This window comes from Cannabis sativa, chromosome 5 (genome assembly GCF_029168945.1).
Source record: "Cannabis sativa cultivar Pink pepper isolate KNU-18-1 chromosome 5, ASM2916894v1, whole genome shotgun sequence".
In the NCBI taxonomy this organism is placed as follows: Eukaryota; Viridiplantae; Streptophyta; class Magnoliopsida; order Rosales; family Cannabaceae; genus Cannabis; species Cannabis sativa.
This window is the reverse complement of record NC_083605.1, coordinates 1,052,281-1,077,739: the sequence shown is the minus strand read 5'-3', so window position 1 is coordinate 1,077,739 and position 25,459 is coordinate 1,052,281. Positions and strand designations below refer to the sequence as shown.

General features: G+C 30.1%; 2 protein-coding genes across 2 annotated transcripts; both read left to right on the top strand.

Annotated features, from left to right (window-relative positions):
* The first annotated feature begins 5,117 nt into the window (after positions 1-5,117).
* Positions 5,118-7,755, top strand: LOC133037724 (NAC domain-containing protein 91-like). Its single transcript, XM_061115147.1, has 6 exons — positions 5,118-5,583; positions 5,826-6,106; positions 6,197-6,487; positions 6,570-6,881; positions 6,982-7,218; positions 7,318-7,755. The coding sequence occupies exons 1-6, from the start codon at positions 5,403-5,405 to the stop codon at positions 7,552-7,554; spliced, it is 1,539 nt and encodes a 512-aa protein (XP_060971130.1). The 5' UTR covers positions 5,118-5,402; the 3' UTR covers positions 7,555-7,755.
* Positions 7,756-10,550: 2,795 nt separating this feature from the next.
* On the top strand, positions 10,551-14,336 carry LOC115716714 (IAA-amino acid hydrolase ILR1-like 3). Its single transcript, XM_030645589.2, has 5 exons — positions 10,551-11,192; positions 11,325-11,450; positions 12,386-12,700; positions 12,790-12,918; positions 13,831-14,336. Exons 1-5 carry the CDS (start codon positions 10,863-10,865, stop codon positions 14,218-14,220), a joined length of 1,290 nt encoding a protein of 429 aa, XP_030501449.1. The 5' UTR covers positions 10,551-10,862; the 3' UTR covers positions 14,221-14,336.
* The last annotated feature ends 11,123 nt before the right edge of the window (positions 14,337-25,459 follow it).

Sequence of the window (25,459 nt, the reverse complement as noted above, 5' to 3'; positions counted from 1 at the left end):
GCTCCCCCAAACTAATTATATAGCTTATGATATCATTGATAAAATAGTGAGGACAAAATTAACAGTGTGGATACATATTTCGATTCAACAGGTGAAGAATAAAACAAGTTTAGGCTCAAGAGGGTTAACTAAGGATAATCATTTCATGGTAGGCTTGAAAGGCTCAAACTATCCAACAAATGCCTAAATCATATTCCTATTGAATGTTGTCAAGGATTTCGCCTCAAAAGAATAAGACATGCAAGTTCTAAGCTATTCAGTTAATCTTACCACAAACCATAGTAAAACAATTATAACATATTTCACATGTCATCAAATTGCATTCTTACACATGTTATACAAGCATCCAAACTAATCCAAAGAGTTAACAAAATTAAGCACACAGTTATTTTGCAATTTCAGAGCACATAACATTAACAGCAGCACACAATCATCGTTTAGCTTATTGCCAATTCCTAACTAAAACAGAAAATTAAAGCAGAAAATTAAAAGTGCAGAAAATAAAAATTTTTAAATCCCTCCCCCCAAACTAAAGATTCACATTGTCCCCAATGTGATATAATATTCAAGGTGAGAAGGACTTACCTGAACGCCACATCAACAAGCGGTTGACGCCCGTAATAAGCGTCATGCAAGAAAACTTGAAAATTGTTGTTATACTTGCCTTCAAGCTTGGCAAGTGATGAGTTTGAACTAAAATCAGCACCAACAACATAAGACTTTGGATGATGTGCTTGGTGAGAAGCCTTTGGTAACTCGAAGAGAATACAATATGGAGAATGCGACATTAGTGGAAAATAAGGGTCCATTGGTGGTTCATAATATAGTGGTGTTGACAACCTCAAATCAACAACTACAAGTGATTCTTCTACCACCAATGGCACCTCTTTCTTGCTTTTCTCAAATAACCTCTCAATTGGTTGTTCAGTTTCCTCATGACCATCCACATCCTTGACTGTGATTTGATCTTCAATAATTTCATCATTGAGGATGGATGTTTCTTCATTCACCAAATTGAGTTCATCATTTGTTGAGCAAGCATCCAATGTATCCAAATTTTCAACCACTTCAAAGGATTCTTTCTCTTCAATTCTAGGCTCAGTCTCTTCTATGTATTCATCTGATGGTGCTTCTACTGTATTCAAACAACTCTCATAACTTTCGTTATTTGAGTTAGTATCCTTAAAACTCTCTGAATCCTGCGCCATTAAATGATCACATAGAGCTTTTACCATGTCCGTCAATCGATTAATCTCTTTTGGAAGTGATAGTATATCCTCCTCTTCTTCAATTGGTTGGGGTGAGTTTGGACAATAAGGAGGGTATTGATGACTCCAACCTTGAAGTGATGGATTCCAATGCCAATCATAATCAAAATCTGCCATATCATTCAACAGATTTATTGCTTCATGGCCTCTCCTTAACAAAGGCTCTCCAGTAACCTCTGCTCCATAATCCACCCAACTTTTTGTTTCATCATCAAGTCCATTATAAAAGAGCCACGTAAAACATCCACTTGAGAAAGTGGGATAACATCTCTCTCCAAGCTCTTTAAATCTCCTCCAAGCAGAATAGAATGATTCATTGTGTTGTTGGGCAAAATCCTCAAGATATAACATCTGGATTTATCTTGCAGGTCAAACTCATAAGTACAACATTAGTAAAATAAAAAAAAAAAAAACTAAATTAGTAATTAAAAGATAAAAATTTGAAACAACAAAATTAATACTAAAACTAAAAAGAAAAACCAAATTAGAACAAAATTTAATTTTTAATAATATTACAAAATTTAATCTAAAAGAAACAAATTAGAAATAAGCAAAAGAATTAACCAAAGTAGAAGTTAGTATAATTTTATGTAATATTAATCTTTAAACAATTCCCCGGCAACGGCGCCAAAAACTTGTTGCTAAAATTATTAATTACTACGCAAGTATACGCAATCAAGTAGTACACTCACACAGGTGAGGTCGAACCACAGGGAATTGGACTAATTACTACTAAATTATACTATTGATTCTATCTGGTAAAAGAATACTTTTTATGAATTAAATAAAACAATTCAGAAAATTAAACTAACAAAAGGAAGATTAATCAAGATAAGAAAATAGGGAGACGAATCCTGTTGTTAAGTTACCAATGTTAATGTTTAAATGCTATCCTTCTCTTGAAGTGAATGACAGATTATGAATTAACCTAGCTCTTTTCAGATCTTCTAGGTTCTAAATCTCATGCTCTCTAATTAATCTCTTAATTAAACCAACATGAAATCAGCATTAAGCAATAATCTAAATGTCACAAAGGCTATGTAAATACTTTCGTTTCACATCAAAACCTAGACTATCCAATTTTAGCATTCTCAATTCTCACTTTTCAGATTTTGAATTGAGATCATAAAACATGTAAAAGGTGATCAATCTTGCACATGGAAATTAAACACAAATATGAATAGTATTCACAATCAAGATGGAGGAATGACAATTAATCATTAACTAAGAAAAACTTAAACAACATTCATCATTCTCCCTAAATAGGAGTTTAGTTCAAAACATCCATAATCAAATCCATAATTAACATTGAAATAGAAAAGAACATAGAAAAATTAAAGAGAAGAGAAAGAACTAGTTGAAGCAATTGATCCGGGTCGCCACAAGCCGCTCTTCTAGCCTCCTCCTTTGTTTCTAGGGTTCCAATTCTGAATAATCCCTAATTTTCACGAACCCTCACTATTTAAACCAATTCTCATCTTTAAAATTCGTGAAATTACGAAACCGCCCAAAATCCCGTCATCGGGGTCCCCGTCGCGATCGGGCAGCCCCCGTCGCGACGGGGTTAAACTTTGAAACTTCGAGATCCTCTCTGCCAGTTCCCGTCGCGACTGGCATGTTCCCGTCGCGACTGGCATGTTCCCAGTCGCGACTGGCATGTTCCCAGTCGCGACTGCCATGTTCCCAGTCGCGACTGGAACAGGCAGCGACACAAACTTTGGTTTTTCTTCTCGATTCTTTCACCATTTTTCCTCAATTCTTGTACATACTTTCTTTAAACACCCAAGGACCTGAAACAAAAGAATCAAGCGTAAAATAGCCCTAAAACTAGAAACAAGAGTGAAAACTAACTGAAAATACGACCCGAAACTTAGACTAATTTTAGCCTAACAAGTATGTGTCTATTGTTAAATTATTTTAATATTTCTTTTTCGGAATTTTAATTATATATTTTAAATGCATTAATTAAGGGGTGGTTGTGTGCCTATTAATAAAAAGCATAGTTTCCAAACCAAACTTTGAAGCTTTTCTCCATTTTTTTTTTAAAAAAGAAAAAAATCTTTGAGAGGTTTTTCTTTTTGTTTTCTTCCAATACACAATGAAATGCCTAAACCTAAAGTTTAAATAAAATATTTTAATTAACAAATGGCTAGTAGTGGAGGATAAAATCTCTTTTTCTTTTTCGTAATTTTTTATTATATATTTATGGAAATAAGCTTGATTAATTTATTTTATTTTGTGTTTATTGAAAAAGAATCGATTGTATAATATAGTTTAGGAGAAGAAAGTGAAAGTCATACTAATATGAATAAACTTAGAAATGTCTCTATCTAATTAGAAACATTTCATTTTCTTTTGTCCAATCACTAAATAACTTTATATTTCTCCTAAGTCATAAGGCTCAATAGTGAATAGTCTTTATTGAGCTAATAAAAAGTTATTCCCTTTATTTAATTATATACTTTTCATATACATATACTTACTAAGGATAAATCTTAAACAAAGGTGAACCACTTATTACTTCTATATAAATAAAATGCACAATTTTGTTCATTTACTTATTTTTCTTGGGCAAAATTTTAATAAAGCTAGTCATTACACCATTATTATTATTATTTTATTCACAATAAATTGATGCAACCAAATAAAATAAAGAATTTTATATGTAAATACTTATAAATTAGTTATTAGAATTATAAATCTTAAAAACCTACTAAAATTATTTTTTTCACTTCATTTTAGTTTTTTTCTTTAAAAAAAGAAAACAAGGTATTTTTACCTTATTTTTATTATAAATATATATATATATATTCATTTAAATGAATTTTCAAATCTCCCATGAGATCATTTATTTTCTTTTAATTACAAAAATAAAAGATATAATAAACTAAATAAAAAAACATTAATGTAATAAAATAAAGATAAAAGATTTTATTTAATAAACAATGGACCAATTTTTTTTTTTTAACAATAAACCAAAATTAAATACATAGTTATTTTTTATGTATTGTAAATTAAAAACTATCATTGACCAATGAGCAACAATAATTAAAATGAATTTCTATTTCAAAAAAAAAAATGAATTTGATATTTAGCTAAAAAAAATGTCACTTTCATCTTTCCCAATCCACTGTTAATTTTATTTTCAATCAGTTTTTATTTTATATATAAAATTTTAATTCTATTATTTGTTTCCTTAACCTCGAAGTTTCTAAATTGCATAACCAGGTCCCAAAATAAAATCTGAAATTACTAAAATACCCCTCTCTATTCCTCATCCCAGGTTTTTGCACCGCGTTTAACAACCTTGTTTGGTTTGCCCCTCTTAAATTTACTATTTAATAAATAAAATAATTATTTAAAAAATAAATGCTCATCTCTCACCTATATTTTGAGGTTTGACCAAATATTATTATTACATTCTAAAAAGCAAGAAAATGATTTTTTTTTAAATAACTTCTAGAATAACATATTTTTATAATTTTTTTTTGTCAAAAAAAAAATATTTTATATTTTTGATTTAATATTTAATTAAAATTTTGGAAAGAGCGTGGAACCTACTGCGTCGAGATTCAAGAACAACCGGACCCACCTTCTTCATCACGTGACACGGTTGCTTACGTGTCAAAATATAATTGGTTTGCCAACTCAACTCATTTTCACATACCGTTTTCTCATTCCGTGAATTGTCCATTATACCCTTCAACGCTCACAACAAAACTCCAATAGTAAATCGTACAATATAGAGAATGGCATATCTGTAATTATGAGAAAATATAGGGGTTAAAATTAACGCGGTTAAAAAACGCGGGTATGATTTGATTTGGTCTTTTTTAATATATAAATAATTAAACTAAATAAAAGAACTGACTCGTCACTCGTTCACCCAACTCAGCGATTCGACTCACTTTCTTCTCAGCTGAGTAGTAAAAAAAGCGAAACCATGGGCCACACACAACAATTCTAATCCGAAAATTTTCAACTGAACTCGCTGAATCTCGATAGCGATTCCTAGGGCTCTGCTTTTTTAAGGGGTTTTTGTCAAAAGGGTTCTTCTCTTTTTCTTCTACTTTTCCTTTAATTCTCTCTTTGTTAGAAAAATTGGGTTTTTTTTTTTGGTCGGAGTGAGTGGAAATGGCCGTCGGTGAAATGAAAGTTTCGTCTTTGAATTCGTTGCCTTTGGGGTTTAGATTTCGACCCACGGATGAGGAACTTGTTGATTTCTACCTGCGTTTGAAGATCAATGGTGAGGATGAACAAGTCTCTGTCATTCGCGAAATCGATGTTTGTAAATTGGAGCCATGGGATATGCCTGGTAATGCTTGTTTTCTGTTTTTTAATTCCATTAATTTTTCAGCGTAAAGTTTTGATTTTTGGATAGTTTTAGTTTGAAATTAGAAAGATTTGCTTTTTAGGTATTGGCTGATTGTGATTATTAAAGATTTGATTAGATGTGTCGATTGAATTGAATTCATTTTGGTTAATAAAGTTTTGAGCTTTGATCTTCAATTCAAAATATTTTGTCTGAATTAGAATACTTTGATTTTGGGTGATCAGATTTATCAGTTATACCAACAAGGGATCCAGAGTGGTTCTTCTTCTGTCCTCAGGACAGAAAATACCCAAATGGAAATAGGTTAAACCGTGCTACAAATGCAGGGTATTGGAAAGCAACTGGTAAAGATCGTAAGATAAGGTCTGGAAGAACAACTGAGATTGGTATGAAGAAGACACTGGTTTTCTACACAGGGCGTGCTCCTAAGGGTAAGAGGACTAATTGGGTAATGCATGAATACCGCCCCACGTTGAAGGAACTCGATGGAACTAACCCCGGTCAGGTAGTTAGTTCTTCAATGTTGTATTGTATCTAGCTTTGCTTTAAGATTTAGTGTTGGTTTGATTGTATTAACTTGTTTTCTTTGTTTCAGAATCCCTTTGTAATTTGTCGTCTTTTCAAGAAACAAGACGAGACTGTTGAGAGTTACAAGTGTGAGGACGCAGAACCAGCATTGTCATCTCCTAACGCACAATGTTCTATTGATGATGAAGAGTCTGATCTAGCAGTAGCTCAGGAGCCTCTGCCTTGTGTAGAGCAAGAGAGTAAGGTTTCGATAAGGATGGAATATCCTGCAGCCAAAACACCTGAGGAAATAGGTACTGATTTTGGCTGTGATGCTAATGAGGCAGAAGATAATGTGAAAGAGGAAAGTACTAGTGAGGTGAGGAAAGGGTCTTAATTGATGTTTGGTAGTGTTTTCGGTTATGTTGGTTCCATTTTTAACCATTGCCTTTGTGTCACAGGTTGATGTTCAGCTAAGGCAAGACTTGGATATGTTTTATGATCCCCCATCTGAGACATATGTAGATTGCAAAATGTTTTCGCCCTTGCATTCCCAGATGCAATCGGAGCTAGGATCAACTTGCGCCTATTACCCTGGCACGGGGGAAAATCAATATGGGACAAATGAGTCCGACGATATTACTCAGTTCCTGAATTCCATTCTCAATGATTTTGAGCAGAATGGCTCTGAAGAATTGAGCAGTGGAAGTATTCAGGTCACTGATGTCCATGCTACGAGGAGTGTGATTTCTGATGAGGGTGATATGGCTGAGGTAGATGAAAGACTGAAACTTTTCAAATGATTTGCACAGTGCATCTTGTGTTTTTGTTTCTGTTGAATGTGGCCTTAACATTGTTTTTCGTTCTATGCAGTTCGGGGAAGAATTCCTTAATCCTATCAATGATTTGAAACCGGTTTTAAGTAATGATGCTGTAATTCAAATTAGAAGAAGGTCTCAACCCAGGCAAAATCAAATGACCCCTGATGAAATAAGGGCTAGACATGGTGATGCACCGAAAAGAATACGCTTGCAGCGTAAACTTCAAATAAGCTGCAGCTTCAAATCCTTTAGTAAACCCGAAGAGGAACCAAACACAACTATGAACAAGGTAATAATTAGTTTCGAATCTGCAACAACATAACATAGAACCAACTCGGGTTTTTCTTATCTGCACAGATTCTAAATTGTTAAGTGTTATTCGTAGCAGGAAAAAGATGCAGAACATCACGCCAATGATCACCCCGACGAGCCACTCGAAAAAGGAACATCTAGAGAATATTATGGGAAAATGAAAACAAGATCATTCACAATCCAAGATACAGGCAAGAAGGTGTTGAAGACTTCTTTGGGTGGTTCAAACCAAACATTTTCGATGATGTTTCGGGTAGCTGTCATTGCAGTCTTGTTTATAAGTTTCACTAGCATATGGAAATGTCTAGTTTAATACTTTTAAAAATGGAGCTAGGCTTTTGTAGAGTACAGATTAAGTATGTTAGATTTTGTTTTAAAATATATCCAAGTTTACATCTTTGTATAGTATAATTCAAACTTGGAATGACTTCAGTTTTTGTTTCATGTAGAAATATTTTGTTTGAGGCTTTGTGTAAAATTATGAATCTAAAGTACTTTTTAGAGTTTGCCACTATTAATATTTATCATAAATTTATGATGTGAATATATAAATATATATATTTATATATTAGTTAAGTTAGCCCATTACTCAGGTTTTTCTCAAAAAGAAGCTTTGAATACTCTCTTCACTCATTTTTCCATGGTTACCAAATTTGAAAGCTAAAGCAAGAGGATAATGTGCCTCTTTGGAGTAATTTTCATAAATATTTTTATAACTATAATTTTTTTTTACTTACATTTTCAGTGAAGTCTTTTTCAAAAAATCAAAGAATATTTATTTTGTAAGTTTCATTGAAATTTTTATATTTTCTAATTATTTATACTGCAATATCATTTTTTGTTAAATTAATAAAAATTAAAATATATATTTTTGATTAATTTGAAAGTAGCTTAAACTTTTTTAGTCTATGATTTATTTTTCTTTTAGGAAAAAAAAAACTATACTACACTAGGCTTTATAGATAAGCTTTTTATTATTATTATTATTATTATTATTATTATTATTATTATTATTATTATTATTATTATTATTATTATTATTATTATTATTATTATTATTATTATTATTATTATTATTATTATTATTATTATTATTATTATTATTATTATTATTATAATTAACAATATTGTATTATGTTATTAATTTTTATTATTTGTGAGAAGTTGATTTTGAAAGAAAATGTATGATGATATTTTCTTCTTCTTTTTATTAGCTTGAGATGGAGAACCATGGTGATGACTGATGATGAATCAAACTGCATTGGAGGAGGGAGCCATTATAATTCTTTATCTTAGTGATGAAGAAGTAATTATAAAATATAGTTATGTAATAGAATTTTTAGTTAAAGTGTGTTTTGATTTCTTATATTAATTTTAATAGAATATATTATTAGAATATTTTTGATTAATTTTATAATATTATTATATATATTTAAAAATTAAAATGATGTGGATATTTTATATAAGAAAATTTTTATTTTAATTTAAAATACTTAAAATATTGTATATATTTTTAACTTTGAAATAATAATAATAAAAAAGATAATTCAACTCAACAACAATTCAAAAGGCACACAAATATAATTGCTATAGCTAAAAAAAGTCTATCAAAATTTTAAATTCTATTTTAAAAATTCAAAAAAAATAGATTACGTACTTAATTAAAAAAAATAAATATATGTATTATGCTTAATTTTACTTAATTAAAAAATTTTATAATTCGTGCATTGAATGTAACATCAATCTAATTTATTTATTATATATATATTATAGAAAATTATAAAAATTATTGATATTGCGTGTATAAAAGTTTTGTATAGTTTATGCAATCACTTGATTGTTGTTTGAGATTCTTAGTATCTTCTTTTTAACTTTAGACAAATGATTGTTGTTAGTATTTTGCAAAATACATAACTAATGTTTGAAAGTAAAATATTTAATTAGTATCATTATTGATATATGTTTGGGGAGGTTTCACTTTCAATCCATTTTTTGTCCAAACTAAAAAGAGGACATTTTTCATACTTCATATCCAATTTCACAAATGGAGGAATTTTCATGCTTGTTTTGAGTTATAATAATGAGATTCTTAAATATCATACCAAGAATAATTAGAATTTTTAGAAGAATAGATAATTGTTTTAATGAAAAATAAAATAAAAATATAAAAAAATTTGTGTAGCAGATACTATTATAATGTAAATTTATTACATATAAATTAATTTGATGAAATAATTAAAAAATATAATAATGCTTTTGATTTTCTCCAAAAAAAAAAAATTAGTACTTTTGATTAAAATAATATTAAAAAAAATAGTAAAAAAATAAGAAACTTCCTATCCATTCTTTATTATAGAGATGTAATTTTTCATGGTAGAATTTATTTTTTTTAGGCTTACTCCCTATTTTAGCTAATTAGTGTATTTACAGAGCATAATTAGAGATGCTCGTAAAATTTTTTTTACAGAAATATGAGAGATAAATATAGTTTGAAATCTTTTGAGGTGCAGTTAAGGTTCGTATTTTTGTCAAACCGCGCGGTGTGGTGCAGTTTGCGGTTCAAACAACACCACACTATATATTACAAAGTTACTAATTTTTACATTATGATTTTTATGCTTTTTTTCGTACAGGAACAAATATATATGTATATTATATTATTTTTTTAGAAACAATTCAATACAATGACTTAATGATTAGTATATATGTTATGATATTAAAACTTTATTAAATTAATTTTTAAATTTTTATTATAATGTTTGATAATAATAATAGTATAAACTGTTCAAATCGCACTATATTTTCGCGGTGTAATTTTTATGATTTTAAGATCTCACGGTGCGGTTTGATAAATTACAAAAATCACATATACCGTTTAGTTTAAAAAAAAAAATTACAATCCGTATTACCCGACCATCACCCCTAGTGAGAGATTCTACTCAAACCAGATATTTTTTTTTTGAGTATTGCTATTAAGCACCAGTGGTGCCTAGCACCTTCTCGACATGTCGCGTTGCGATTGTTAACGGTACTCCATAAAAATTATTAAATTAAATTATATGGGACCCGATAATTAATTGGACCAATAACGATATTGACACATAAGAGCCGCTTAAACACCACCTGCCCTTTAAGATATTTTTTTTTTTTTTTTTTACCTCAAAGATCCCAACCACTTAAATCTACAAGTGATTCTCTATTTATTATATTTTGAATAAAAGAAGTTGTACTTTAAAAAATCCAGCTTATTTTCCAGCCAAAATCTTATCCAATATTAAACTCTTTTGTTTGTTCTGTTGGACTTGCTGTCGTTTTGCATATATTTTCGGTTTATTCAGTGTCGTTTTTGTGTACATGAGACAGAGCTGGGTATAGAAGAGATTAGAAAAACCAAAATTAAGGATAATAGGTAGTTGTTTGTCACAACAAAGAGAAGAAGTTGAATCAGTCCACTGTAAACTTCTCCATTAAAAGACCTCTTTTTTATTTTCTTTTCTTTGGTCAACCAACCAACCAACCAACCAACCAACAAACCAAAAAACCCATCATCAATCTCCAACATTTTCATGTTTTAATCATGTAAAGATTGTAACTTTATGAAAAATCAAGCAAAAAATTCAAATGGGTTGGTTTCTGATTCTCCATTCTCTGCTTCTTTTCTCACTCTTTCTCTTTCCTTCCTCTCTCTGCAATACCCATTACGCCAATGAGATTTTCCAGGCAGCCAAACAGGAAAAAGACTGGTTGGTCTCAATAAGGAGGCAAATCCATGAAAACCCAGAACTTAAATTCGAAGAGTACAATACCAGTGCTCTTATTCGAAGTGAATTAGATAAACTTGGTGTCTCTTATTCTTACCCATTTGCCCAAACTGGCATTGTTGCTGAGATTGGCACTGGTTTTCCACCTGTTGTGGCTTTGAGGGCTGACATGGATGCCCTTCCTTTGAAAGTAAGTAAAGTTCAAATCTTTCTTCTCAAAAACTTTCAAACACATTATTTTTTAAATGTTTGGATTGTTAAAGGGGATGATTGATGATATTGATTATGGATTGTTTGATTGGGGTTTCATGTTAATTTGTAGGAACTTGTTGAATGGGAGCATAAGAGTAAGGTTGATGGTAAAATGCATGGATGTGGTCATGATGCACATACAACTATGCTTCTTGGTGCAGCTAAGTTGCTTAGCCAAAGGAAACACAAACTTCAGGTTAGTGTTTTGATATAGATTTCTTGTTCCTCAAATATTGTTATTATTAGTTCAATAAGTAAGATATAATTGACCTTCATGAAGTTACAATATTGCTTTGTAAATCCATTTGTTGTCATCTGAAATTTGGAGAACAACACAAGCCAGTGTTGCCACCTCTGTTAGAATAAAGACATTGTTTGTGTCTTTTTTTATCTAAATTTTGAGGCAAATGAATTGGTTTGTATGTTCTTTGGCTAGACAATAAGGGTGTGTTATGTTGGGGGTTATGGAATGGTAAATGGTCAAATTTTATTCTATTCATTTGTTTGTTTGTATTTTCAATCAGGGTAAATAGCGGCTACCCAAAGTTTTAAGTTTGTAAGCGGTATAAATTCAATGTTAATTTTTAGAGGTATAAGTATTCAATGTTTGTAAAATTGTAATTTTCCTCCAGTTTCGCCAGTACAATTCTATTTTAAATTTGTTAAAACATTCAGAAGTAACTGATATTTTATGATTTTGTCTAGACCCAATGATCTAGAATCTGTGTCTTCTGTTTTATATGTGCTATGTTTAAGACAATAACAGAGTTTGTACTGATGAAATTAGAGAAAAATTACAGTTTTACAAACATCGGGTACTTGTGCTTCTAAAAATAAACATTAGATTTATGCCACTTACAAACTTGAAACTTTGGATACTTATGCTACTATTTACCTTTTCAATTAATTGAATGACTTTTTCACATTTGGTGGAATGGTTATTCAACTTCAAAATAGGTTGAAAGACTATTCTAATACAGATAAAAAAAATTAATTTTATTCGGATTCTTATTTTCATTCATTCCAACCAAAAGTACCCTAAGCTTCTTGGATGGATTCTATTACCATGGTAAAGAAAAAACAACCTTTTGTTGATGTCAAAACACTTTTCCTTATATTTATTTTGGTAAGGGAACTGTGAGACTTCTATTCCAACCTGGTGAAGAGGGTGGTGGTGGTGCATCACACATGATAAAACAAGGTGCTCTTGGTGTTGCTGAAGCAATATTTGGAATGCATGTCGATTTCACATCACCAACTGGAACCATAAGATCTAAGTCAGGACCTCTCTTAGCTGCTGTAAGTTCATTTGAAGCAAAAATCATAGGAAGAGGAGGCCATGCCGCCGAACCCCATCAAAATATTGATCCGATCATTGCTGTTTCGTTTTCAATTTTGGCATTACAACAGCTTGTGTCAAGGGAACTCGATCCCCTCAGCAGTCAGGTACATATTTGGTTTCTCTCCAAACTCGAAAGCATGTGTATGTATGTTTTTTTTTGTTCATATTGTTTTGATACATTGTTTTGATGAAGGTTCTATCAGTCACCTTTGTTAGAGGTGGGACTGCAAACAATGTAAGTCCATCATATGTTGAATTCGGAGGTACACTCAGAAGCCGCACAACTGATGGTTTGCACCAACTCATTCGTCGGTTGAAAGAGGTACAACACATCCTTTTTTCTTCAAGTACTTTAAGGCCCCGCTTGGCTCGGCTTTTAAAAGCTGTTTTTGGGCTTTTAAAGCTCCAAAAACACTTCTTTTGCTTTTAGCTTTTAGCTCGAAAAAGATTTTTCAATAGAAACCAACTTTAGTAGTTTTCTCCGGACCTAATTCATACGATTCATCGTTTAGGCCTGGCCTTGGGCTAAGGCGGGTTAGGTCTGTGCTTAGGGCCCACTCAAATCCAGAGCCCAAAATTTTTAGGGATAATTACGTAAGGCACCATTTTTTGTAAAAAAATTATATTTTTACGTTTAATTTTTCTTTTTAACATTTTTACGGTATTACATAAAAACAACACGAAAACAACAAAAAAGCTACATAAAATAACATGAAAATAGCATCTAAATAACATCAAAACAACAACAAAAAATAACATACAAGTAACAAAAAATCAACAATAAATTAACAAGAGTACAACATAAATGACCATATAATCTGTAAATAAAATCAAAACAATCGTAAAAATGTTTAAAATTCCGTAAAACTGTATTTTTATAATTTTTTTTGTTGTTTTTGTAAAATAATCTCAAATTTTTATGTAGTATATTTTTTGCATTGAAAAAAAATGATATTTTTGAAAATTTTTGTAAAAAAAAGGTCCAATAATACTCACATTTTACTTCAGATAAACACACACTCAACAAATTTCTTGGGCCCATTATTACTCCGGGCCGACCCTGCGTTTACTCAACTCATTGTCGAAATTGGTTTTGAATTAATAACAAAGGCGAGCGAGTTTACTCATTTTCGAAACCAAAATTTGCATCTGCTGGCCAAGCATGTCTATGAAATCATGGTCAGTCTGAAGAGTTGTTGTTCTCATACATTTGTTCCGTTTTTCGCTCTTGTAGGTTATCGAAGGGCAGGCTGCGGTGCATAGATGCACCGCGTTTGTCAGCACTAGAGAAGAAGAACATCCATTGTTACCTGCTGTTGTAAACGATGAACGGCTACACGAGCATGTCAAGAGAGTTGGAAGCCTTTTGCTTGGTTCCGAGAATGTGAAGGATGACAAGGAAGTGATGGCGGGTGAGGATTTCGCCTTCTACCAAGAATCAATCCCGGGAACCATGCTTAGCATTGGAATCAGAAATGAGGAAGTGGGTTCGGTACACTCACCCCACTCGCCTTTTTTCTTTCTTGATGAAGATGTTCTTCCAATTGGAGCTGCATTGCATACTGCCCTGGCTGAGCTTTACTTGAATGATCACCTTCATCAACCATTCAAGGAGGTTCAGTAAATATTTGAGTGAGATTTGTTTTACCAGTGAGGTTCCATGTTTGATTTTTAATGGTGTTTCTTTCTAGTATTACTATAAACAAATATATATAATATATATAAGTCAGTATTCAATAATGATGTTATTATTTTTAGATCTTAAAAAAAGAAATTAGAATCAAGTTATATTATTAAAAAATATTTAATGAGTCAATAAAAAAAATCTATAAAATTAATAATGGTTTTTAGAATAGTTAATTAAGATTTTTCTCTCTCGAACTTTGATATGTATTAAATTATATTTTTTTTGAACTTTTCAAACCGTTAAAATTTTTTTCTCTAACTATTTAGATTGTTAGATTTAAGAAAGTTCAAGAGACACGATATGGTACACGTTAAAGTTCGAGAGATACAATTTAGTAGATATCAAAGTTCAGAAAGTACAATTTAGTATATAGACAATCATCGCATTAGTAAAATTTAATAAAATTAAACAAAAGTCTTTTAATCTAATTATTTCAATAATGTGAGGAGAATTTTTAAAAGCTTGAAAAGTTCGAAAATACATAATTTAGTCCATATCATAATTTACAGAATAAAAATTCTAATTATCTTAAAAAAAAAATATAATCTCTATTTTGCTTAATGGGAATATATAATCTCAATAAATCTAATTATAAATAAATAAATAATTTGTAATATATTGTTTCTGATTTTATATAATAAAGTGCTAACGACAAAATTGATGAGGAAAACGACAACAACTATAAAATTGCACACGAAAAAAAAACAACAAAGGTCAGAAAAAAGATAAAATATTTATTTATGTTTGAAAACGACATTTTCTGAATAAACGACAAATTTTAAGTGAAACGACATTGTATGAAAACGACAAAATCATAGGAAAACGGCATCAAGTATGACACAACAAAATATTGGGAAAACGATAAAATCACAGAGAACAATGTATTGTGGATGTTGTAATACTAATGAGTTAGATCAATAAATTGTGATTAAAAGTTTAAGTTAGATATAAAACATTGTGATTTAAAAATGAATAACATACACTTCCAAGTCAAAAATTAACAAATTACTTAAATTATTGGGTTTGTTTTCATTAATTTTTCAACATAAATACTTAAATTATTAAATTTGTTATTAGAGCAAGTTTAATGGACGTTATCCTTAAAATAACTGTCAGAAAAAATTCAAAATTAATCTAATGTGAAAGAAAGAAAAATCTATCATATCTATTCATTTTAGTCAGTATGGCTACTATCCAACCACGATACTCTTTTTTTTTTTAAGAAATTCAAAATAGTGTACAATATAGAAAGTAAGGTTCAAACTGTATATTTCATACTCGTATAAAATAAAAAAAAGCACATATGCAACATACATTTTTTATACTTTGTTTTTGACATGTTAAATTATTTTAATTTTTTTAAATTTTTTTACAGAATATCATAAATAACTACGATATACACTGTCATATAAAATAAAATTAAAATTAAAACGGAAAACACAAAGTACACCCTTTTTTTAGAATTTCCCTAAATCATATATATGCATTGAACCAAGTCATCACTTTGTAAATCATCCTTCACCTAACCCTTACTCCTTCCCATACACCCAAATGATCAATGTTTCATTTAGAAGGTACAAATAATATGTTAGACATATTAATTCTTGACCAAGATGAGAAATATTTTATTTGACCAAAAAAGACCCATCAAGAAACAACTCTTTATGTCTCTATAGCAAAAAGCCAAAAATAAAAATAAAATCATGTCATATTCAACTTATAAGATACATGGAAAGATAACATATACAAAGCCATATTCATGCATGAATGTATACCCTTTTTATTAGATAACACACCAAGTATCACAACTACAACCCTTTTTATCATGTTGCCTTTGAATTATAACCAACCCATCCATGTCTTTTTGCTCTCTATTTTCAATCTCATTATCTCTCAAATATATAAAATCAAATCTTTCATTTCTGCTAAGTTCCTTGTATTGTTCCAAAAGAGAAAAGGAAAAAAGCATATAGTAAAATTTCAGACTAGATACTTGCATGGGGGACCCTTTTATTCAATTTCACAAAGGTAATGAAGAAGCTAGCTAGTACTTGATAAAGTAATATCACTACTTACTAGTATATATATTATAAAATTAAGTTAGCTGAATAATGCTAGATAGTAATAGTTTTATTGAGAGCATTGTAATTGGACATCAATATGTCTAGTAATATTATGAGGTGATGACTTATAATTAGTATTAGTTAGCGGTTTTCTATAATCTTTATTAAAGTAAAATAAGTGAAACTCTTACACCAACATCGATATTACATCTCACAAGGGTCTTAGATAATATGAGTGTCCTTTAGCATTTTTCTTTTATTTATTATGGGTTAAAAAAATGACTGTTTTTACTAATAATTTTTTTTGGATAGTTTTTAATCGCAAAAAACATTTTATTGTAATATTACTTTCACCCACAAATGTTTTTGATGTGTACAATAATTTACATATTTTTAATATCTTTAAATTAGATGTAAGTTTTTTTTAGTATTGTGAAAACTAAAAACAATGGAGAGAGACAGAGAGAGAATCACTCAATCTAAATTAGATTGGCACTAAGTTTTATTTATATTGTTGAATTACAAGAAGAGAAAGACTAACAAATACAATAGAAAGTTGTTACAAACTAGCTGAGCAAAAACAAACTAAAATTAACCAACTGGTGTGCTCTTCTTGTATTCCAATAACATCCCCCCTCAAGTTGCACATGTCAAGACCATGTGTTAACTTGTTCTTAAAGTGATGAAAAGGAGTTTCAGCCAGTGGTTTTTGTGAAAATATCAGCAAGCTGGTGTGTGGTGTCCACATACCGTACATCCAATTCTTGAGCTAGAACTTTGTCTCTTACAAAATGAAGATCCACTTCAATATGTTTAGTACGAGCATGAAATACAGGATTGGAGGCTAGAGATCCAACTCTTAAGTTATCACACCAGAGTATGGGACAATGCTGACTTTGGAAACCAATTTCTTTGAGCAGGGATTAGATCCATACTAGTTCAGTTGTGGCTAGAGCAAGAGCACGATACTCAAATTCAAACTGCTTCTAGCCACTACTATTTGTTTCTTAGAGCACCAACTCACCAAGTTTTCACCAAAGTAAATGTAATACCCTAATGTAGACTTTCGATCATCATAGCAGCCAGCCCAGTCTGCATCAATAAACTCTTGTAAATCAAGTGTTGTGGCTGGTTTGAATTGCAATCCTCCATCAAGAGTGCCTGAGAGATACCTCAGAATTATTTTACACGCACTCCAATGATCTGACGTAGGGGTCTACTAGAATTAGCTTAATCAATTTACGGCAAAAGCAATATCGGGTTTGGTCATGGTGAGATATTGAAGTGCTCCTGACACATTTCGATACATTGTAGGATTCTTCATTGGAGTACCAGTGTGTTGAGACAATTTTGTGGTCGAGCACATAGGAGTAGGTTGTGACTTATTTGATTATCAACAAAAAGAATTTTGGTAGAAAATTGCATGCATTTTTTTGGTTTTGTCCAGCCCTAAAATCGATTCCCTCACCCTCTCTATTTCTCATCTCTTCCAAATTGTTAATTCTTAAAAAGTCATCTTGAATAAAGTTTGGATTTGTGATTGTTGGTGCAAGTTTGTTGGAAAAGCTTGAGGTAATTGCCTTAACCTCTGAATTTCTAAGTTTAAATGCAAATTATTGTGATAATTTCTTGTGCTCTTGATGTTCAAGGTGATTGAATGTATGTTGTAGTGGATTGAAGTGAAATTGATGATTCTGTTTGAACTTGTAAAACTATGGGTTATGCATCTAGAGTCTAGACTACTTTAGTGAGTTTTTAAAGTTGTGATTGTATTAAAAATCTGAATATTGGTTCTATTTTGGTTGTTTACAAGCATGAGTTTTAGTTTTGGTGTTCAAGCTCTTGAATGGAGAATTTTGATGATGCAGCTCAAGTTTTGAGCTTATCTTGATTGTTGTTATAATCTGATTTTTGGATGCATAGTTTGTTGAGGATTAAAAGCTTAATTTATGTGTTCTAATGCCCTGCTATGATAATTATAATCCATGGAGTATGAATTTGAAGTGTATGCAAGTTTTGGTTGGGATCCTTGTGCATGTTGGGCTAAAAATTTGAAATTGGAATGGAGATTTCTGGGTTTGGAACCTAGGCACCACGGCCCCACTCATTGGGCGTCGCGGCCCGCCTTGTGGTTTCTGGGCAAATTGATGTCGAATCTTGTTTCGAGCATAACTTTTTGATCCGGACTGCGATTTGGGTGCTCCGTATATTGTTGGAAAGCTCGTTCCGAGCTCTATATGTTTGTCTAAATTTAAATGCCAATTTTATAATTATGTGAGAGTGGATTTAGGGATTAACCCTATTTTATGAATCTCGAAAATTGTGAGTGGGATTACCAGCACTTGGTCAGGAGCACCCAAGGATTTGGAATCTCCGTAAGCAGGTGCCTCCAGTTTTTTGGGAGGTTCGGATGCCATGAAGGTCGAAGGGTTCACTGTAAAAGAAAGAATCTTGAATTACATGGGCGTTGTCAAAAATGACTGAGTGACTTGCGCCACCTTTCAGTTCTAGGAAGACGCACTCATGTGGTGGAAGTTAGTATCCCTCACCCAAGACATCACTACAATAACCTGAGAAGAGTTTCAGGATTTGTTCAACGCTAAAATTACGATAAGGCAGTCCGTAGTGCTAAGCGGAAAGAGTTCACTGAATTGGTTCAGGGAGAAAATATGTCAACAATAGATTACACAACAAAGTTTGACTGTTTAGCCAAGTTGGCTTCGGGTATAGTACCCACAGACTTCAGTAAGAAAGAGAGATGCCTGGCTGGTTAAATGCAAAGATAAAACATGATCGTGTAATTACTACAAGTGATACAATGACTTATGTAAAATGGTTGTGAAGGCTTTTCGAGCCGAGGGTGCCGTGAAATTTCTTCAGGAGTTTGAGAGACTCCAAATATTGGTGGGACCACCACTCTTCCTACTTCTAGATATGGTAAGGATGGTGGTGTTTCCACTGTTGATCAAAAGAGGAAGACTTTTCGACATATGATGGTTTGGGAAAAAAAATAAGAGGTTCTAAGAGAACTAAGGTAGAGGTTGATGTCAGGGTTATTCTTATTCTGAGTGCCCTCGTTGTAAGAAACACTATCCTGGAGAGTGTAACCGGAAAACATGTTTCCAGTGTGGCATGGTTGGACATTTTAGAAAATATTACCCTTAGATAAAGAGGGAGGAACAAAAGCTAGAAGCAAAACTCGTACTTGCTCGAGTGTTTGCCATCAGAACATGTGAATAGATATGATACCAATACGAACTACCCATTTCAATTGTTGTGCTTTCTTAAATTGCAGTCGAAATCAACTTGGGAGCTCTTCCTTCTTCTTCTGAAACCATAGCTCACGCTTGCTTTTTGCTCTTGACCGATCTTGACTTCAGACAAAGGAATCTTTTCATGTTGGTTCTTCCTTCTAATGACTAGCTTATCTATGATTCTTTGTTGCCAAATGAAGCAGCAGGCATCGGTCCATAGAACCTATAAAAAAGAGATGGTTGTAGTGCAAAATATTGTGCATCTAGGTCACTCAACTCGCTCACAACCCCGTCCTGTTGTGGTATGGAATAATTGAATTAGAGATCCACTTGAGTAGATTTGACGTCTATGTTTTCTTACCCATGTTGAAGCATACTTGGTAATTTTCGTTGGAATTAAAATCCTATTGTGGGCACATATGTATAATATATATGCTATTATAAAGTATGATACAAAATTAAGTGACCAATTATGTTATGGGTATCAAAAGAGTATTAAATTATTATTATGAAAATAATGTGTAAATACCATAAGTTAATTTATAATTTATTGAGGACTCAAATTATAAATACCCAAAAATCATTCTAAGATGAGTCTACAAATAGGTAGTGGTCCCTTAAGAAACACTAGGGTTTCTGTATTGTCTCATTCCCCATCAGAGAAAATACCTAAGAAATAGTGTTTTCATTTTCTTCTTTTTTAATTTAGCAAAGGTTGTATAGATTTATGATTTAAGGGCTCGTTTGGAACGTCGTATTGTATTATATTATATTGAATTGGATTATATATTATATTTTTATATAATATTATGTTAAACTTTAATTTATACTAAAATATATATTATATATTTAGGTGTCCATAAAAGTTAATACTTCATATAGTTTTACATAAAAATATTACATAAAATACAATTCGATATAATGTAATACAATACAATACGACCTAATACAACGTTCCAAACGAGCCCTAAGAGTTTTCTATATATTAAAGCACTTTTAAAATCTGGAGTGTTTTATAAATCCTAACAACTTCCAAGTATTCTCACTGCAAATACAATAAATTTCAAAAATTTATATATGAATCTAAATTAATCATGTATTCACTATTGAGTAATTATTAGGGCAGGACAGTGCGAGATGTGTCTTTTGCCCCATTTACATCTCTATTAATGTATTCCAACATTGAACACTTTTGTTTAGTGTATTTTGATTATTAACAAATGTCAAACTAGCTAACAGCCTAATTAATATAATATACAATTACAAGGGTTTTGTTTAAGGTATCTCATAACATATATATTTTCTTTATAATATATAAAAGATGAATCTTTGTACCTTGGTTTGTAGTATTAGGAGACAAATTACAAAAAGTGAAATTCTAGCTAATAATTAATTTTCTCTCATGTGCTCTCCACATAACATTTTTTGTTCCTTAAATGCTAATATCTTCTTTCCTAATATAAACTATAAAGAATATAAATTAATTGAATCTGCAAAAACATTCTGTCTACTACATAATTATTCAATCAATCAATTTTTTTCTTTAAAAAATATATAGATTTCAGGAGATCTCTCCACCCCAATTATAATTTATGGTTGTTCCATACATATAATATATAAAAGAACAATTTCATAGAAAAAAAGTAGCCAATAAAGGTACCACCTATGCATATATAAAGAATCAAGATATATATATATATATATATATATATATAAATGATATATATAAATACAAATCTTACAAGATCACCATGTTCTTCTACCTTCCAAAGCTCAAAATTTGATCATATATTTCTATTTAAATTCTTTTTTGGAAATATGATAATTCTACCACAAATGACATGTCATTTTCTATTATAGACCTATATTATACTTAATGATTCTTCTAATTAGAAAAAGAAGCCAACAAGAGCAAGACATATGTCCTTATATACTTTTTTTTGCTATTATGACATAATAATACATTTCTTTTAATTTCAAATATCATTCATGATATTCTTTAGTATTAGGGAAGAAAAAAAAGGCCAATAATAAAGTAATGGGTGGTTGAGTATGATTACTTAACTTATATAACAAAGCCAAGTAATCATGATCTAGATTCTCATTAGTCTCTTAACCGCCCATACTAACAATAGTAGGGACCTCATTCTTTGATTAGAATCTCTATTAGTAAGCTTAACTACCTTTTTGAGAAAGAAAATAATTAATTACTACTATTAATCCTCAAAAGATAGAAAGATATATATAACCAATATATACTAATAGTCAACCTATATGTATGCATAGTGATATTCTCTTGTGGTGTGTTTGAGTTGTATTGTTACTTTTTGGCTAGACTTTGGTTTTAACCTTTGCAAATATACAAGGGTATATAGTAAATAATAATTGTTGAGTTGGTGAAAATTGTTTGTCTGAAAAGAAAAAAGAGATCAAAAATAGTGGTTGAGAATTGAGTTTGAGATTATATATATTTTGGACCAAAACTTTTAGAGCAATGAGCACCATTGGTGGTGTTACCGGGTGCCACAGAGCCGGCCCTGAAATATAATGGGTCTAGAAAAAAATATTTTTAAATTTTTATTTAAAAAAAAGTGTGGTACTTATTAAAAGTAATAAAAAAAATATGTAATTTTAGAAGGAAATTTTTACCTTAGGCAAAGACCTAGCATGTCTATGCCCAAGATTGGGCCTGAGATGCTCGATACTATTACGAGGTGACATCTCGTGAAGAATTAGCGATATTGTTATTAGATACTAGTAGTACCTATCATCACTTAAATATGATACATTACAATTAATTAGTAATATTTCATAAAAATTATTATAGTAAATTATATGAGATTCAATACTTAATTACATCAATAGCGATATGATATATTGAAGAATGTTAGACACAACTGGTACCTTCAATATGTCTTTATAATATGTCTTCAAAAGTATCACTGTGCTTAGTACCTTTCTCGGTGTCATACTATTATTAGTGTAATTTAGTATCAGATTTCATATAACTTAAGAAAATAGCTTTTAAAAAATATCACTAACTAATCGTAAAATACTTATGAAAATATTGAGCACCACTAATATTTAATAACACTACTCTTATAATATTTATCAAATTAAAATAAATGAAACTTCATTTTTAATTGAACTAATTGTATTGATGCCACTAATATCCATATGTATATATATATATATTTTATTCTAATACTTTTCATTTAATAATGTCCCTTCAAGCTGAGTCATTCTCACGTGTAATGACCATAGTAAATTGGGCCATCTGCCTCTCCTCCTTTTTCCAAATTTACACTAAAGGATAAATCTTTTTAGTTCAAAATTAGTTTATTATATAATATCAAAACTTGGGAAAAGCAAAAACCTAATAAAGGATGATTTATCTTCTTTAGTTTTCTTTATTGGGACTATAGTTAGGCTTTGAGATTGAATTGACAGAAAGAAATGAGATATATATACTTGTATATTATCTTATTGTTAAGTTGGATAAGTAACATATTCAAGAAAAAATAAAGAATAAAAATAGAAAAAGACCATTTGAAGCTTTTATGATGCCCTAAAAAACAACAAAAGGAAAAGGGTTTTTTAGCATGTTTAACCTTTCTAAAATTAACTTTTGTTTTTGACATGTTCAAAGATTATTTCACAATTGATTGATGAGAGGGAAGATTTGTTATTGTATTTATATTTTGGGTTTTTCTCTTTCTTCTTTTTTACAACTTGTAAATTCTAAATGTCATGTTAACTATATCATCTTTTTATCCACCACAAGTGAGGATTTTTAGTAAATTTGAAAATAATTATAAAAATTCTTATTTTTAAGTAAAAACATTGTGACTAAAAGTATATCATTATTTGTATGTTATAATTAGAAAGTTAGCTTAAATTTATTATTTATAAAAATTATAATTTATTATCACTAAATATATTTTTAATTACAGTATGTACAATTATTGTGATTAAAATAAATTAATTAATGCCAATATATATCAAAATACTATATTTTGATCTGAAATAAATTTTCGTTATAACTAAAAGTAATAATATTTTTTTAATCACAAAAATTGCATGTTAGGGGGCTTATGCAAACTTTTTAAAAAAAATTATTTTTTGCCCCCATAACTTAATATTTTTATTTTTTGTTCCCATAAATTTTATATATTTTATTATTATTCTACATAGTTTTATTTTGATCTTAATAATTTTTTTCATCTCTATAAAATTATATTTTTTATTATTATCTTATATAATTTTATTTTTATATCTCATTAATATCTTTTTAATAATTTTTTTTTTGTTCCCACTAAAAATGTGACTACACCTCAAAAAGGAAAGAGAAAAATCATTCTATATTTAAAATATTTTGTCACTATTTTGCATATTCAAGAAGTTACTTGATAGATTTTCTTTTTAAAATGACTGTATAAAGAAAAGACATAGCTATAATAATTGAAAAGAAAATTATTGAAGGGAAAAGAAAAAAGAAGAGAGAGATTATTATTATTAAGCTTTGTAAATATGTGGTTGCAAACCCATGTGAGTATCTTTTGTAAATGTGTGGATCTCCACCTTTCATCTATCCCAAAACTTGGTTGGTTTTGCAATGTGAACTACTTTGCTTAATTAACGATTTTACTTATTAAAACTACTTCTTGAATAGTTTGTTTAAAAACAAAATACATTTATAATATTATTTATTGAAAATTAATCGTACATATACATATAGTAATTAATTTGGCCATATATATATATATAAAAAAAATATATATATAATCCTCATTCTATATACAATGAAGAAAATTAAATTGGTACTTGGGAATTCTCAAAATTGAGGATAGAACTCAAGGTAACTTGAATAACAAGTAAACTTTGAACAACTTATATATGAGAAATGCTATTTAGTACTTTCCTCGTTATCATATCACTATTTGTATAATTAAGTATTGAGTTTCATATAATTTAATATAATAACTTTTAGAAAATATCGCTAATTATCAATAGCAAAATGCCATTTCTAAAAGGTGTTAGATAATCGGTACCTTATAGCATTTGCTATCGAATACTAATAGTGCCCAACACCTTCAGGGGCGTCCTACAATTAATTAGTTAGTTATATTTTTTAAAAGCTATTTTTTTAAATTATATAGACCCGATACTTAATTACACCAATAGCGATATAATTTGTTAAAAACCATGCATGTATTATAGCATTTCTCATTTTAGAATTACTAAAAGGCACTATTAGTACCCAACAAAGCACATTCAATGACGTCTTACGATTAGCTAGTTATATTTCCTAAAAGCTATTTTCTTAAATTATATATATAGACTCGATACTTAATTACACCAATAGCAGTATGACACTGAAAAGAGTATTAAATACCATGCATGCATTATAGCATTTCTCATATGAGAATTAGTGTTTACTGTCTAGCACCATCTTCAGTGTCATGCCATATTGGTGTAATTAAGTATCGAGTTTTATATAATTTAAGAAAATAATTTTTAAGAAAATTGTTAACTAATCATAAGACATTACTTATAAAAAAATATTAGGCACTACTAATACCTAATGACAATATTCTTCCATATATATATTCAATGTCATCTATATGTGGCAAAACAACAACTACTTACCAATATAAACAAATTACTAATTAATGAATTGATTAAAAAATTAGTCATAATTTTTTACTTTCTCCCTTTTTTTCTTTCCTTGGAACTAAAGGTATCCAGGTTGTCCACATAGGAGAGGATCTTACACATGTGTGAACACTCTCCAAACCCCTTTTCAATCTCTCTCTCTCTCTCTTTCTATAAATTTGCCACCCCTAACTCCATTTCTTT